General features: G+C 46.9%; 1 protein-coding gene across 2 annotated transcripts in view; it reads right to left on the reverse strand.

Annotated features, from left to right (window-relative positions):
• Positions 1-1,408: 1,408 nt before the first annotated feature.
• Positions 1,409-15,507, reverse strand: part of GFRA1 (GDNF family receptor alpha 1) — a 602,771-nt gene continuing 588,672 nt past the window's right edge. For both annotated transcript variants that reach the window (XM_069611899.1, XM_069611900.1), the window contains 2 exons: positions 9,177-9,230; positions 1,409-8,289 (listed from right to left, as the gene is read on the reverse strand). In XM_069611899.1, the coding sequence (XP_069468000.1) occupies positions 8,146-8,289; positions 9,177-9,230 (198 nt within the window). In that variant the 3' untranslated portion in view covers positions 1,409-8,145. The remainder of the gene's footprint in view (positions 8,290-9,176; positions 9,231-15,507) is intronic.

Genomic DNA, 15,507 nt, shown 5'->3' on the forward strand with positions numbered 1-15,507 from the left:
CGCATCTCCCTCGCCTTTAGTTTTTCTCCGGCTCTACCAGAAATGTCGTCAGGCCTAGTACGGTAGTTGCCTGTCTGTTTCCATTTCCTGCCTACTCTCCCCCTCCCTTTCTTATCTGTGTCTTAGCTCTTGCACTATCTGAAATGTCATCAGGCCAAGTATGATAGTTACTGTTCATGACCTGTAAGAATGTCATTGTATTTTCCCTTGTTCCCTCCATTACCTTGAAGCGCTTTGAAACACATTGTGCATAGGCGCTATATTAATAAACTATCATATCATATCTCTGGTTTGCTTTCCACTCACTTCTCTCTTTGTTAGCACACAACTGTCTGGAATGCAGTCACTCCCACACTGCGCACTGTGGTTGGTGCCTCTCCTTATACTGTGATACTGACTCTAATTGCCCCAAAAAGCTCTCTGATTCATGGGTCTGTTTCCCTCTAAGACTTGGTTTCTTGGATCCACGACTACGCCAAGTGTTTCCTCTCTCTCCCTTATTGTAATCACGTGTTGCGTGTTTCCTAATCATCCATGCTCTCTAGTGCTTCAGGCAACTATTTTTCTACAGGCTCATAAACTCTGTCCGCCATCTTTGAATCAGGCGGAGGAAAAATGGCAGCCTGGAGATCTGTGTCACAGCTCCTCGCACCACCAGTAATTGCATTCTCTTGTCAACACCTTTGTTGCAGTGCATGCGAACAGCCTGTTTCCTTGGCCTTGTCCACATGCACCCATTCGTCTTTGGAATCCCATTCACGCTCCATTCCAGGTACGCTCTGTCTTTAGTGCACCCAGCATGGAAATTCCCTGGATCAACAATCGGGGACCCTGATCTGTCCAATAGGAGTGGCATGTTTGCAGCGTGACACTGATCTGTCCAATAGGAGCGGCATGTTTGCAGCGTGACACTGATCTGTCCAATAGGAGCGGCATGTTTGCAGCGTGACACTGATCTGTCCAATAGGAGTGGCATGTTTGCAGCATCTGCTGAGTTTCTCCTATACCTCTGCTTGTGTTGCGGATCCATATGTCTCTGCCTACTATACAGCTGAATTACGGGGGGGGGCCCTTTCTCTCCTCCTATATAACGCATCTGATGGCGGGTCATGATGGGATATCTTCCCTGCTGGCGTTGGTTTTGGTATTCGATGCATGGTAAACAGTGGGAAGGCAAGTTAGGCTCTGGGGGCTCCCCCTCTACACCACCTTCAGCAGTCAAATCTCACACTGGGGGGTTGGGGCGCTTCTCTTGGCCCAGAGCCTTCCCATGTCCTTCTCTGCTCTCTATACAAAAAAACTCTATGATAACAAGTTTGCAATCAACATTCCTTGAATGTTACACCCCCAACATAGACATTTCAATTTAATCTGGAGCCAGACTGAGAACAAAAAAAAGGAAGCTACAGGAGTTTGTACACAGTTTTATTAAAAGAAGCATAGTAATAATAATATTAATAATAACATAAAAAACAATGAAAAGACGTGGAAGATCAGGAGGTTTAATGATTATTTTAGACATGACGTACACTTCCCACACACTCCTGTAATTAATTACTGGCTCATAGCTTTGGGTTTCATGATTCTGGCAAAATCTCAATGCCTTGGACGTAAAAGGAGAACGCACGTGCGTGGTGGGAGGAGCATACACTCCGGGTCATGGATCCGTTGGCCAATCACAATCAATTCCGGCCGGCCAAAAAAGTTGACCATCACAGTGAGGTGTCGAGGCCGGTACTGCATCTGCAAGTGGGACCGCCTCTTCTGTGAGCGAATCAGCGCTCTGTATTACTGGGATAAATGGGGAGGCGCATGCGCGGAGCGGTCCGCGCCGCTGCCTGTGGTCGCTACTGTGAGTTCATGGAGATGATTTCCAACATGAATACTTGTGAACGGAAAATGCACGCAATGTCTTGGTTTCAGCAACACTGGTTCGTGGCGTACACGTGACTTCGCTGATACGGCTCAAATAAGCTCATGTATAAGAAACATACACTAAATTGTTTGAGCGCAGGTTCTCTACATAGAAAAGGACAACATGTACATATACACTCACTGCAGTCTTAATGTAAGCGGCCTAGACCAGAGAAGGGTAAAATGTAGTACATTTGTGGGGGGCCCCTGGATGTCCTACGGTATCATGGCAGCCTTAGCCCAAAACATCTGGAGAGCTTCAATTTGCAGGCCGCCGCGGTTTCACAAATTGTCAAGAGTGTTACAAGATTTTTGCCTCTAGCTTTCCAGAACCAAGTCCTCGCCTCGGCCTGTGATTTTTCAAAGTACAGAGTGCATTGATTTTGGTGTTCGGAGCCCAACTCCCCGGGGGTGGTTTATGCCTGCCTGTGCGGTGGAACACACACTACATACTTCAGCACAACCATTAGTGTGGCCTATCTGGAAAATGAATAGCCTTCTGCACCAATTGAGGGGGTAGAACATGCTGATCTGGTAGATCTTTGAGGGATCTTTCTCTTATTAGAGCCCCTCCGTCCCCCGGTCTCCGAGGCGCGGAACACAGGCCATAAGTAAGGAAATCCGACATCGTCAATGACCACCATTCCAGGAGGGGGGCTACGGCTCCTAGTCCTTATCTGGCTTCTTTTTACAGCGCATCAAATATAAAAGGCAAAAATCAAAAATAACTTTCAATGACTTGCTCACTCAGTTACTAAAAAATCAACCTCGCTGAATTTGAAATCCTATATGGTTCACTTGCCTTTCCCCAATCATATAAGCCGCCTTCACTTGACACGACGGAATCACTGGATCCCGGCAGACTAGGACTCAAATGGTATAGTTCTTCATTATGTGCCTGAAAAATCGGTGTGGCTACCCTTCTGTGAGCCAATTGGGTCCTTCCAAGCTGCGATTTGCTCTGAGCAAAGCCTGGAGACAGATTCTCTAAAATGTGCGCTAATGCTCATAGTTTAACACATGCACTTAGGACCAGTCTTTCTGCTTGTGTAATACGGAATGGAGCAAACAGATACATATTGTCTAAAAATATGTGCAACAAGCAAATATGAAGCAGTCTAATTTTTGTGTGTCCAGCACACAGTTATTTTAATAATGTATCATAGAGGCATGTTTCTATTCTTTGGGTGCTCATGAATTTTAAAGAAATCCCAGACGGTCAGTTACAAATGGCTTCTCTTGAGATTAGTAATCTCACTTACAAGCTGTACAGGATCTACCAGGCTGCTTTACAGTTGAACCCATTACTCGCCAGTTGGATATTGGAACTGCTTATTGATGTATAAGGGTCTCCACCAATCGTGTTAACGCATGCAATTTCTGTTTTTTTCTACTGGACATACCTAGTTCAATGTCCCTATATCACACATGCATCAAGTAGAACCCATTTGCAATTGGTCAGCTGGAACGTCCATGGAGGGGGCGGAGACACAACATGAAGCAAGATGGCCGCCATGACAGCATAGTGAAGTGGAGAGCCAGGCATCAGAACCTGTGGCTGCGTGATCCAGAGTCGGCAATTCAACCGCCACACTACAAGAAACTGTTAGAAAGTTCAACTTTTCTGGCGTGGTCTATGGTCTCTAAAAAAGGCATCATGAGCCGCGGCAGCCATTTTCACCCTACACGTTGAAACAAACAATTAAACGAAGTAGAGTGGCGACGTGACGAACGATGAACTGAGCCCGCCTGACACAGGGCCCACAGGAAGGGAACATTCTGGCCTGAAGTCTGAGACTTTCACACTCTGATAGGCCATATTTTTACAAAATCCAGCACTGTCCCCAGGAGGCCTTCAGACACTGAGCTGAATAGCCCCCGTAGATCTTCATTAGGGGATGAGAACCGCAGATGATTAACATTGGATGCCGGGGCACAGATGTTGATGTGATGGCTTCTAATTGGCCGGTTCATCCCTTTGGTGAGTGCTACACAGGTTGAGGGAAGAAGGCCAAGAAATAAAGGCAATTCTCTAATTAAGAGACACGCAACTGCCCTTCACTAGAGGGAAGCATAGTTGTCAGCCTGTGATTTACCTGCAGACATCCAGCTATTCTCACCGGTCCCATCCATTACACCGGCGTTAGGATTACTGGTTTCCCTGACATGGTGTCATTGCCTTGCTGTGGGTATCAGTTCATTATTGTCAGTTCTTGTTGCATTTTAGGCCCCTGTTGTTGCTTTACTGGAGCTCCTTCCAATTACTTCAGGAGAACATCGGCTAATGAGTGGAAGGGCACCCGGTCAATGTCAGCTGGTGGTGTTCTTTGTTGCCCACCAACCTGCACTGCTTTACACGCAACACGCTAGAAAACACCCACCCATAAAGGGCCTCTCTTGGGAAGGAGGGAAAACCTTGACATCATGGGCGAAATCTACAAAGTGGTGAGCAGAATGTCAATAAACCTACAAAATGCAAAGGTCAGTGGGGATGTAGGAGCAGCCAGAGGCGAGCTGGAGTCTGTGAGGGCAATAGGCACTTTGAGGGTGTCAAGGACCAAGGTAAACCTGTGCCGTCACCGGATTACCTACACAGGGCAGTGAAGGATTCTGGAAATGAGAATAATAGGGGAGGTTTAAGGATTTCTGATGGCATGGTGAGATGACCTCTCGTTGAACCAGGGTCTAAACCAATCGGACTGATTTTTAGGTTTGGGGGCATCCCATCCTCTTTTAGCCTTACCCTCAAGGTATGGTGCGGTGGTGCTAGGGCTGTCATGGTGAAGTCTTATATGGTTTTACAAAACAAAGTGAGGGACAAAGGGCACCTACTAAGGTGCCGGGGTAGGGCTACTGTGGTGGAGACTTGCATGGTTTTGCAAAACATAATGAGGGGAAAAGGTAGCAACACCTGCTCGAAACGGACCTCAAAGCCTTGGTCAAAATCCAGAAAAGAGGTGGGAAGAATAAGGCTGATTTTCACATGGCTGATTTTCCCATTAGAAAATGCCCCAATCAGCATCCAGGCCTTAACAGTGGCGGGAAATAAAGTAGTCACTTTTCGAACAGCTTTAATGCACATAACAGGTAGGGGCATCAAAGGGAAAGCCGGAGACTAGGTCGGGTCTCCAAAGGCTAGAGCCGGACCTGGGCAGAGCAGAATGAACTAAGCTTGTATATACACCGCTCCAAATGCCTTCTTAATCCACTGAGAATAGGCTCACACGGGCCCAGTCTGTGATCAATGCTTGCGATCCTTGCTGTGGAAGGCACATGAAAAAGTACTGGTATAATCATATGACACGACAGGTGTGCGATCATATGACTTTCTGCAGGTCTAGCGTGGTTGACTCTCGAGGTTTGTTGGAAACAGTGTTTCTTCCTCTCAATCTCTCACAATCCTTGGGGCAAAAGTGGGAGATCGTGGGGTAGTTCCAGTCTTAAAACCACCATTGCGATTTATGCAGGACTTCCAATCCTCCAGTTTCATGAAAAAGAAATTGTTGCAACTCAAAGAGATTCTGGGTCATGAGTCAACTCCGGGACACGATTCTGGAAGGTGTTCCAACTTGTCTTGGTAGGATTTGCCTGCTGGTTCCCACTCACAAGTAATCCTGAGATTAAATTTGCCACCTGTTGAGGCACAAGCGTGTAAAGCAAACAATCTATCCTGCCTAAAAATTAGGGCACTCAACGAGAAATGCTGTGCTCTGCTTTGTAAGACTTCAAGATGGGAAATTGATTACTAATGCAATTAGATATGAACTTGGGAAATTAACAGGATAGGACTTTGATTATTAGTACGGTATGCGTATGTAAATTTCCTTTATTATTGGGATCGATCATGAGATTTTTAGCCCCTGGACTGTGGAGATTTGCTTTTGCTTTGGAGTGTTGTGATGTAATGTTAGTGTTTCATTTTATTGTAAAACTATTGTAGGCGTTTAAGGCTTTGATTGTTTGGTTTTATGTGAACCTGATAGCAGTCTGAATAACTGTGAACTTGAACTAGACATCACCCTCTCTACAGCCCAGGAAGTTGAATTCTGCCTGGATATCACAGGGAAAAAGATTACCAGCTAGGGCTGACAGAATTCCCGACAGAATTCCCGCTGATGTTGAAACAGACATTGTCGAAGGATCTTGCCTCATTAACAAAGTGCAATAAAAGGTCTGATTACTCAGGTGTTCCAAAATCATCAATTGTTTTTTCTTGTTACTGTTTTTCTGATCTTTGTTCACTTCCTGTTTTGGCTTAAAACTAATGAATTGTGACGTGAAAGTGGACCTGTCACTGCTGTTTCTCTATTTTTATTGAGCGTCCCCCTTAAGTGCCAAGGATGAGTATGCTCAACCTTTTTGCATGGACTTGCATAATATGTGAAGTTGTGAGAACATAAGACATCTTGTCTCTGTTTGCTTTATGGTTTAACTGCAAGGTGCTCGAAGCACTCCCAGTTAGCTGCACATGTTTTATGCAGTTTTTTCCACAATTCTGATTCTTGATAAGAGACACTCGGATGCTCTCGGCATGACTTTTAGTGATGCGGCTGGTCCCTTAGGAAAACGAGATGAGGAACATGAACAAAAAACTCTGAAAAATGGTAAACGGCACGGTCAGCATTGAAGCGCCCTCAGACTAAAGTGAGTGAACATTTAACGACATTGAGGCATCTCTCTTATAGAGGTTGGCACACATTTTGAGGTGGCAACAGTGAAGTATTTTTAGGTGTGTAGAACAGGGTTTTGGTATTGAACAGGAATTAAAGCCACTAAGAAGTGTGGCGATGGAGGGATGTCGAAAGCATGTTGATGTAAACAGCTTCTTGGAAAGCAGATCAGCAGCAACAGTGACCTCCTTTTCTGGTGGCCCTTTCTAAGCTTGAGGGCCATGATAAAGGGCACGGAACTAAGCGTGCCGTGCTCTTTTCACCTACCCTGCTCTAAGATAGCATGATACCAAAAAAGGCTACTTTGGAACAAGGAACAAATTTGACATTCTCAATAAAGTAACAGAGAGGGAACAGAAAACATCATTATTACAATGTGAGTATAGAGGGATGGAGGAACACGGGCATGACACAAAACCAAAAGCTACATTTGTGTTCCCAAGGTACGTTGAAGATGTTCTGGCTGTCTTGAACCATAGCAGTGCCTATTACGCCTTGGACGTCTTGCTGGGAGTGCTATAGATGATTGCATGAGATGCAAAGGATATTGTTCATGCTGTGCTGTTGTTTATTGAATTGCTTGACTTATGTTAACTAGGTGCTTGGGAGAAGTGTGATAGCAGCACTGCATCAATCCTTGGTAAGCCTGGGTAGCAGCAGTACACACTTTCTTCCCCTTACCTACTTCACCCACTTGCTTCAACACTCTTCCCCAGAGTCCAGTCTGAGATGCACAAGAGGTACTAACTTTCCAAGCCTACGCAATTGCTACCCTCTACGCAGGCGGGGTCAAACATGTTGCCCATTGCCAGTCTGTAGCATTCTCTGCAGTGTGATCACTATTGACAACAATTTGCCACAAGACCATGGTCCCATCATGTACAGACCATACAACTTGTCAAGAGGGATGGATTTGAAATGGGCAAACAGATGGGAGAAAAGTCTTGGTAATTGTCCCGTGTCAACCCTGATGTCCACCCACAACCTTGATGGTATTGTCTCTGCAATGCTTTTGATACAATGTGCAGCCCATCAAGACAAATCCAAGATGGCAACTTGCAATGCAGGCTGGCTCAGGTGCAGAGAATGAAAGACCCCGTTTCTGTGCGTAGGCCGAGGACAAGGAGAGAAAATGACTTGAACAACACACCGCAGGAGCTACCAACAGGCTGCGGTTGACCAAAAAGTGCTTCTTTTTCTGACTGGTTTGTTGCTTGAAAAGACAACCCATTGACGGCACCCCCACTTTCATCCTGCAAGTCTTTGGTGAAGCAACTGTTCAATTCCATAGAAAGTGGCAACCAAAACCAATGTGACAAGCACACAGTATTCTTCGCAGAAGCCTCTAGTTTTGGAATGTCGCACTTCATCAAGTATTTCAGAAGGCTTGTTCATTTCCCATGAGCCTTTGCTTTTAACGAAACCGTGCAGCAGGGGGACCCACGGCTTGGCATCTTGATCCGGAATTTAGGATAATCGACAGAGGACGGGAAACAGATTACAGTTTTACAAGTTGGAAGTTCTTTGTTTCTTTTGTAGGTCCAGGTTGGCATGGTAGCAGCTATGACGTGGCAGAACCGTGAAGCATCAGGAGAACTGCTTGTGCTGTGGCAAGCATCATAAGCAGGGCACTGTGATGGGTGAGTGTGGGCACAGCTGAGGAGTTATCAGAAGAAATGTGGACAGTGCTGGACTTTCCATCTGCCTGAAAAATCAAAGGAGAAAAATTAGAAATGTTATTTCTGAAAAGGCTTACAGAAATCTTCAATGGGGCCATTTGGGAAGAGGTTTATTTATTTTCTGCTCTAAAAAGTAATTGAAGAAATGTGTGCCCTTTTTTTACCCTCCCTGTGGCCAAACCACAGTTTCCCACATTATCAACCAGTTACCTAATTGTTAACGACAATTTCAAATGACCAAATTCAGCATGCCAGGGGTGAGAAGGTAAATTGACCTATCTTTAAAATCTGGAGTCCAGAGCCGCTCTATAAAGAAATGTGCTCTGTGTAAAATGTGGACATTATTGTGATAATTCGCCCAGATCTTCAGGAAGCCTATCTATGATTTCAAAGAAACACACAGCAGCAGAACGTTCCCCATAAATGAGACCGGAGTGGTAGACTCTCCTGAAGGAGAACTCAGTATGAGTTCATACCGCAACCCCTGCTCAAAGCCTTTGTAGGAATTTTTAGCACAGTGCCAACAAACACACTGATTCACAGAGCACTGAAAATGTGTTTTTGCAGTGCAAAGTGACTTTGCACCATGCAAAGTCAGTTTGCACTGCAGAAATACACTTTGCACAGCTCTGTGAATCAGGGTGTTTGTCGACAGCGCAAAGTGACTTTGCACAAGCGCACTTTGCACCGCGCTAAAGATTCCATGAATCAGGCCCTCTGTCCCAGGCATGTGTGCATTCAGTGAGCATTGCTTTGGTCATTCCCACATACCATAAGTTTCATTATTAGCCCCACTTTTCTGCAAGCAGGTCACCCAATCAGATTTGGCTGTTTACAAATCCAAGCACTGCCCCATTAAGCCCCTGAGGGAACCCAGAGCCTATGGGTCCTGCATACTGGAAAGGCCCATTACCTTGAGGAGACAAACTTCTGCATCTGACGAATCGTTGGATTTCAGCTTCTGCGCCTGTAGAAGAGCAAGTAAAAAAGAGCCAGCATTAATGTGCAGGAAGTCCAGCGCAGACAGCATGTCTGGACAATTTCAGATTGCTTTTGCATTTATGATTTTTACTGCTTCTCAATTCTTTTTAAAAAAAAACATTTTTATTTGAGGTTTCTTCTGGTCTAAAACAGATGTCAGGGTGACAGAGAAGCAAAGCATGATTGCAATATCTTTAGTTGTGGCTATTAAATGGTGCTTAAGAGCTGTCTTTAAGCCAAAACTATTGACATGGGAATTGCAGCTATGGAATGTCCGAGGGCACAGACAGCCAGTGTGTGCTATTGTTTTTAGCACCCTTTGATCGCCCATGGCCATACTAATCCCTATGACCATTCCTAGCCGTTACCTGCCCCTCCACACCGAACACACACACCACTGGGGACTCAGAGCAGCCTTTTAAAAGAGAATGGCTTAGCTGCAGATATAAAGCAGCTCACAGGGTAACACAAATATCTTAACAAAGTGTGCCTTTTGCCACTTGATTTATAAGCTATATGTGTGTCCTTGAATATGTTCCCTGCATTGAAATCCTGTTAAAAAAAAAACTTGCATTGGCAATGCCAACAGTTTTGGCCCTAGGGTAGGCATTAGGTAGGAATTTTCCAGTAGCTGCTAAAGCATGCCAAGGTCTGCCATTCCTGTGCCCACACAACAACCAGAACTGTTGGCTTTGACAATGCTTGTTTTTAACTGGACGCATACATAAGCATTTTCTCGCTCAGCACACACATGTTCACTTTGAGGCCAGGTGAGTGATGCAAATCCACAGAGACAGGTTGGTCTTTGTGGTGATAGTCTCGCCAGACCACCCAGGGAAGTGCGTTTATCACCTATCTTGTGCATAGACACACTAGTACTTCTGCTTACCTAGGACCAACGCATACACGCCTATTCATTCCCTATTTTCAAACCTTAATCGAACGAGTTGAAACCTCTCATCACACTGTCTTATTTCCTCGCCTTGCACCTCGCCTGCTGCCCCGTGACCACTTAGAGGTAACTGCCTCGCCTTCAGGAATAAAAACACAGAACTCATCCCTTTCGGGACTTCGGGCACTGGCCGGGGTCGTTTGCATGATGCCCTCCTGGGCCACGCTCCTTCCTGTGGCATGCAGCACCCCCTGAGTAATGATCTGGAACATGACCCTGTGCATGGGATCGTCAGTCAGTGGCCTATAAAATCGTGCTGGTGCTATGACGTCACAAGGCCATCCACGCATAGTCTGACCCGGAAGCGGAAGGTAACAGCTTCCCCATGCCAGGCCAGGTTCCACTTTCCCGGAAGGATTGCCAGGGGTCTGCCCTTGCACCCTTATTTATTTCTTTATGTGCATTTTTAAAGCACTCACACAGCGCGAGGCAGCATATGTCTTAGTTGCGTATTTATAACATGCATAACATCCAGAAGTTTCTAAGCGCAGACCCAGGAATCAAACCTGTGTTGCTTCGTGTCATCTTGTTTCCAAGGCGAGCACGTTACCGCTGAGCTATCCTCCCAGGACAAGGGAACGAGTAGCAAGGCGGTTGCTGTTCTGAAAGAAAGCCACGCCTGGTAACAGGGGAAATGGCACACTATGCCAATCGATGTTGGCACGATTGATGGACAGAGCCGCGGGGTAGCCGGGACACACCGCTGCTGTCACTCATCCTTTAGCTCCCAAGAGGAGCTGTTGAGGCACATGGCAGTTGTGTCGCAGGATCAAGACTTGGACCACAGCGCCCCACTTTCTTCATGGAGTTTGGGGTCACCTTGGCGAAGACCAGACACCTGATGCACCCACTGTCTCTCGCGTTCTGATCCAAACATTGGTTACTGCAGCAAAGAGCTATACGTGTTTTTATTTTATTTTACATTATTAACGTGCTCTAAACCAGTGGCCATCAAGACGCTGATTGCAAGATTGTCAGCATGGAAGAAACGTACTCACTGTTAAATAGTCTAGCCCAGGGACGTGTATTGTGAGAAAAATAGAGCCTTGAGGTGTTTCCGAAAGGTCCAGTTGGATCCGATCTTATAATAATTTAGCATTTATATCCCATTACAAACCATTTGAGCGCTGCTTATTATTACCCACGGTTCGGAAGGATGAGAGGCTGAGTTTGGCCCTACGGGACTCAAACCTGCATCAGTAGGCTCTGCACAGATGTCAAAGCGAGCGCCATACTCGCTGTGCTATCGGACCTGCTACAGCTAGTGGTAGAGAATTCCAGTTCTTGGTGGCGGGGACCGGGAAGCTCGCTTGTCCAGCTCTTGTTCATTCATATCGAGGTGTGATGAGATGGTGAGCGGGTGGGGTGGGTCTACAGATTGCACTTTCTTGAGTTTGTGGCCCAGGTATCTGGGGGCAGATGTGGTGACAATCGCCAAATTATAAAGGACAACTTGATAACTGGAATAAAGGCTGAGGGCCTGATTCATGGAATTTTTAGCACGGTACAAAGTCACTTTGCACTGCCAACAAACACTGTGATTCAAAGAGAGGTGAAAAGTGTATTTTTGCAATGCAAAGTGACTTTGCACTGGTGCAAAAGTGGTGCAAGGTCACTTTGCACTGCTCTGTGAATCAGGGTGTTTGTTGGCAGTGCATCATTTTGCACCATGCAAACAAATTGATGAATCAGGCCCTGAGTGTATTAATTATGCGCACCAAAAGATATTGTCTTTATATGCACAATTAATCTCACCGTCTTTGTGACCATACAAGGTTTAAAATGAAGACGTGACTTGGGAGTGGCCTGGCTCTTCAGTCATATTAACAGTATTAGGAATTAGTGCTGGTGGCTATTCCTACCCACGAGCTGCTCCTCACTGCCCAAAACACATCCTCCTAGGATCTCCTGAGCTAGCAAGAACCAACTCTCTGCTGCGTATAGGTTCAAAGTCTAAATAGTCTTCTGAAAGTTATTGGGCCTCATTACGACCCAGACGGTAAGGGGTTAACGGCGCCGTAAAAGGTGGCGGCGTCGTTAAAGGAACGGTTGATGTGAGGATACCTTTGATTGTGGATGAGGTGAAGGCTGTGGTGGTGAAGCGGGTTACGGATGAGTGGCAGGAGAGGTGGGAGAGTGGGGTGAAGGGCAGGTGGATGTTTGGTGTTCGTGAGAAAGTGTCTTTGAAGGTGGATGCGGGGAGTCTGGAATGGAGGAGGGGGGAGGAGGTGATGCTGAACCGGTTGAGGATAGGGCACGTGGGGCTGAATGACAGTCTGTATCGAGTGGGGAAGCATGAGTCGAGGGAGTGTGTGGGGTGCCTGAGACTGTGGGACATTTTCTGCTTGCGTGTGAGAGGCATGTGGAGGAGAGAGAGTTGATGAAGGTTCGGATGTCTGCGCTGGGAGTGGCTGAACTGAGTGGGAAGGCTTTGCTAGGAGGAGTCGGGGTGAGAGGCAGGGAGAGGAGCAGTGTGCTGTTAGATTTTGTGGGGCAGACGGGGCGGTGGGAGGAGTTATGAGAAAGTGAGGGTTGTGTGTAAGATTGGTGGCGAGGTGCACATCATCCTTTTGGATGGGAAAGCGCCTGCGTGGGTCCGCCCGCGCTGTCGATAATTAGAAGAAGAAGAAGTTAACCCCTTACCGCCTAATTACGAGGTCCCTTTGTGGGTCCCTACCTTAACGGCTGGTTTTACCAGCCATTAAGGATTGGACCCGCAAAGGGACCTTGGAGGTAATTACGGTACCGCAATTTGCGGTACCGTAACTACTGCCTTCTCCATTTCCATTGAGCCCTATGGGGGCAAAAATGGAAATGGGGAAGGGCCAATGGTGAATGGGGAATTACCGCCCCGCCAACCTTGGAATGGGGCGATAATTCCACCATTCACCACGGTGGAATCGGTAGAATACCGGCGGCAATCATGGTGCTACTAGCGCCATGGTTACCGCACAGGTCGTATTGAGGAATTGCAGCTGTGCATGAGCTTCTGGTGTAATAATAATGTCTTAACTAAGTCTGCCTTTCGTCAGTTGGTTTATAAGCAACGTGTATGTGTCCTCATTGGTGTTCCTTGCTCTGAAATCCGGTTAATAATGAATATTAGCAAAGCCAAGAGTTTTACCTTGTGTAGACATTGGGCAGCCATTGCCAGGCACTGGCATTGAATGTCCTGAAACTCACAGCTTTTGGCCAGGCAGTAACATTATGGCTCTGCCTGCACATTCCCATGCCTGCACAAAGGGCCACGCTGTTGGCTTTTCCAGTGTGGTGGGTGTTGCGCTTAGATGGATGAACTCTGTAAGCATTTTGTTGATTTCGACATCTGCTTGACTTAGTTATTAATTGATGGAAGCTGATTCTGCCTCGCTGAGAGTTCAATCTGGGACGTGATGGGCGGATGGATGGAGGTGCGCACGGGCCTATGAGTGCTCGTACACGCACACACACACCTGACTAAAGGTCTAGAAAACACAGTTTTCAGAAACACCCAAGCGAAAGTAAAGAATGGGCCAGTCTGAAGATGGCCGCCAAATCGTTGTGAAGAACTGACACCCTGATCCATGGGGTCCTTTGTGCGTTAATATTGAGGTAGACCACACCCATTAGGAGAGGATTGGAGGATTGGAGGCAATGATCCACAAGGTTCTAGAACAATAGGGCAGGAATCGCTCGTGAACTACAGCATAAGATTCTACACAATGAGGGGCTCAGGTACATTATTATAGTGGACCCACTTGAGCAAGGGAGGGAGGGGAACGATACTCCTGGGGGTCCTAGTGCATTAGTACTGCGTTGGTTCCCAATATGAAGCTGAGGGCTGGACAGGGCGGTCCTTGTGTCTCTAATACATTTGCACTATGAAAGTTACTGGACAGTACGAGCTTGACTACGACAGCGACGGTTTCTATTCCAGAGCAAGTGGTTGCAGAAGATGAGCCTTACTGGTCTTAGACATTATTGAGGCACCTGTTTCTGTCCCAGTAAAACAATTTGGATGGCATGATCCAGGTACACTATCCAACTCCTCCAGGTGCACTCTCCAACTCCTCCAGGTGCACTCTCCAACTCCTCAAGGTGCACTCTCCAACTCCTCCAGGTGCACTCTCCAACCACAAATTCATCCGATTCTCTAAACACTTAAGGTACACATGGCCTAGTGCAACGCTGCCACAGTTGCATGTGATCAGCCGCGTAGAGGTTAAGCTCTTGGAAGAACCCAATAAAGCCCTCATGGTCAGTTCAGCAGAAAAAAAGAAAAAAAGGATTAGCAGAAACACAGGAAGGCATTCAGAGAGAAGAAACATGGGCCCTCATTACAACGCAGGCGATGGACCATGGTGCTATTAGCACCCTGGTCCATGCCGGTAACTCACTGGCCCTCATTACGACCCTTGCGGAATTCGGAAAACGATGGCGGAAATGCAATACCGCCATCGAATAGCGCTCGGTGCGACTATGACCCGTCACCGCAAAGTACGAAGCCATTAGCGACACCGTAGTGAACGCCAACGCTAACTGCACCAAGCACGCACGCGCGCGCCATGCCAAACCGCAAACACCACCATGGCGCAAGGGTACGCCAATTCCGACCCTAGCGGACATGTACCTAACGCCATCAAGCATGGCGGAATGTACCATTCCGCCATGGTGAGAAGTACGGCATCGCGAATCAACCGTAAACGGCCCCACTGAGTGCCTGTACACCGCTCCCTGCCCACAAAGTACAACTCCCCGTAGGTGCAATGAAGTCACAATGCAACCATTGAAATGTACAAGTCACCCATGCATGCCAACGAACAAAAGAAACACAACAGGGGCCAATGGGAGCTGCAGGGCACAGATGGCACGAATACAGAAGCCATCCCAATGGACATGACCACAGTCCCCCACCAAGAAACGCACGCAAACACAGGCACCTGTGACCAGCAATATTCCGAGAATCACATCATTCCACCAGTCCACCTGGCTGACCGGCATCTGTTACACAAAACCCAATCCCCCGCCCCTGAGCATGACAACATTCAAACTGTCATATTGGCAGCCCCCATCCCTGACCTCACGGGCTTCGTAGGCAAACGCGCCCAGTACAGTACCACGCAACTAAACTCCGAAGCTGGAACCCAATGCAGATCTCCTCACAATACATCGCCCCCCAAATAGGCATATGCCACATCACTTGCAAAGAAAAACGCTACACGGGCCAAATCAGAATAGAAATTTAATGCACATCAAAATCACCAAGCCCATACAGCCATCAGGCCATGAACTCCAAAACACTTTTCACCATTGTGGGCTGCATCCGCAAGAA

This window comes from Ambystoma mexicanum, chromosome 8 (assembly GCF_040938575.1).
Source record: "Ambystoma mexicanum isolate Mex_15411 chromosome 8, UKY_AmexF1_1, whole genome shotgun sequence".
In the NCBI taxonomy this organism is placed as follows: Eukaryota; Metazoa; Chordata; class Amphibia; order Caudata; family Ambystomatidae; genus Ambystoma; species Ambystoma mexicanum.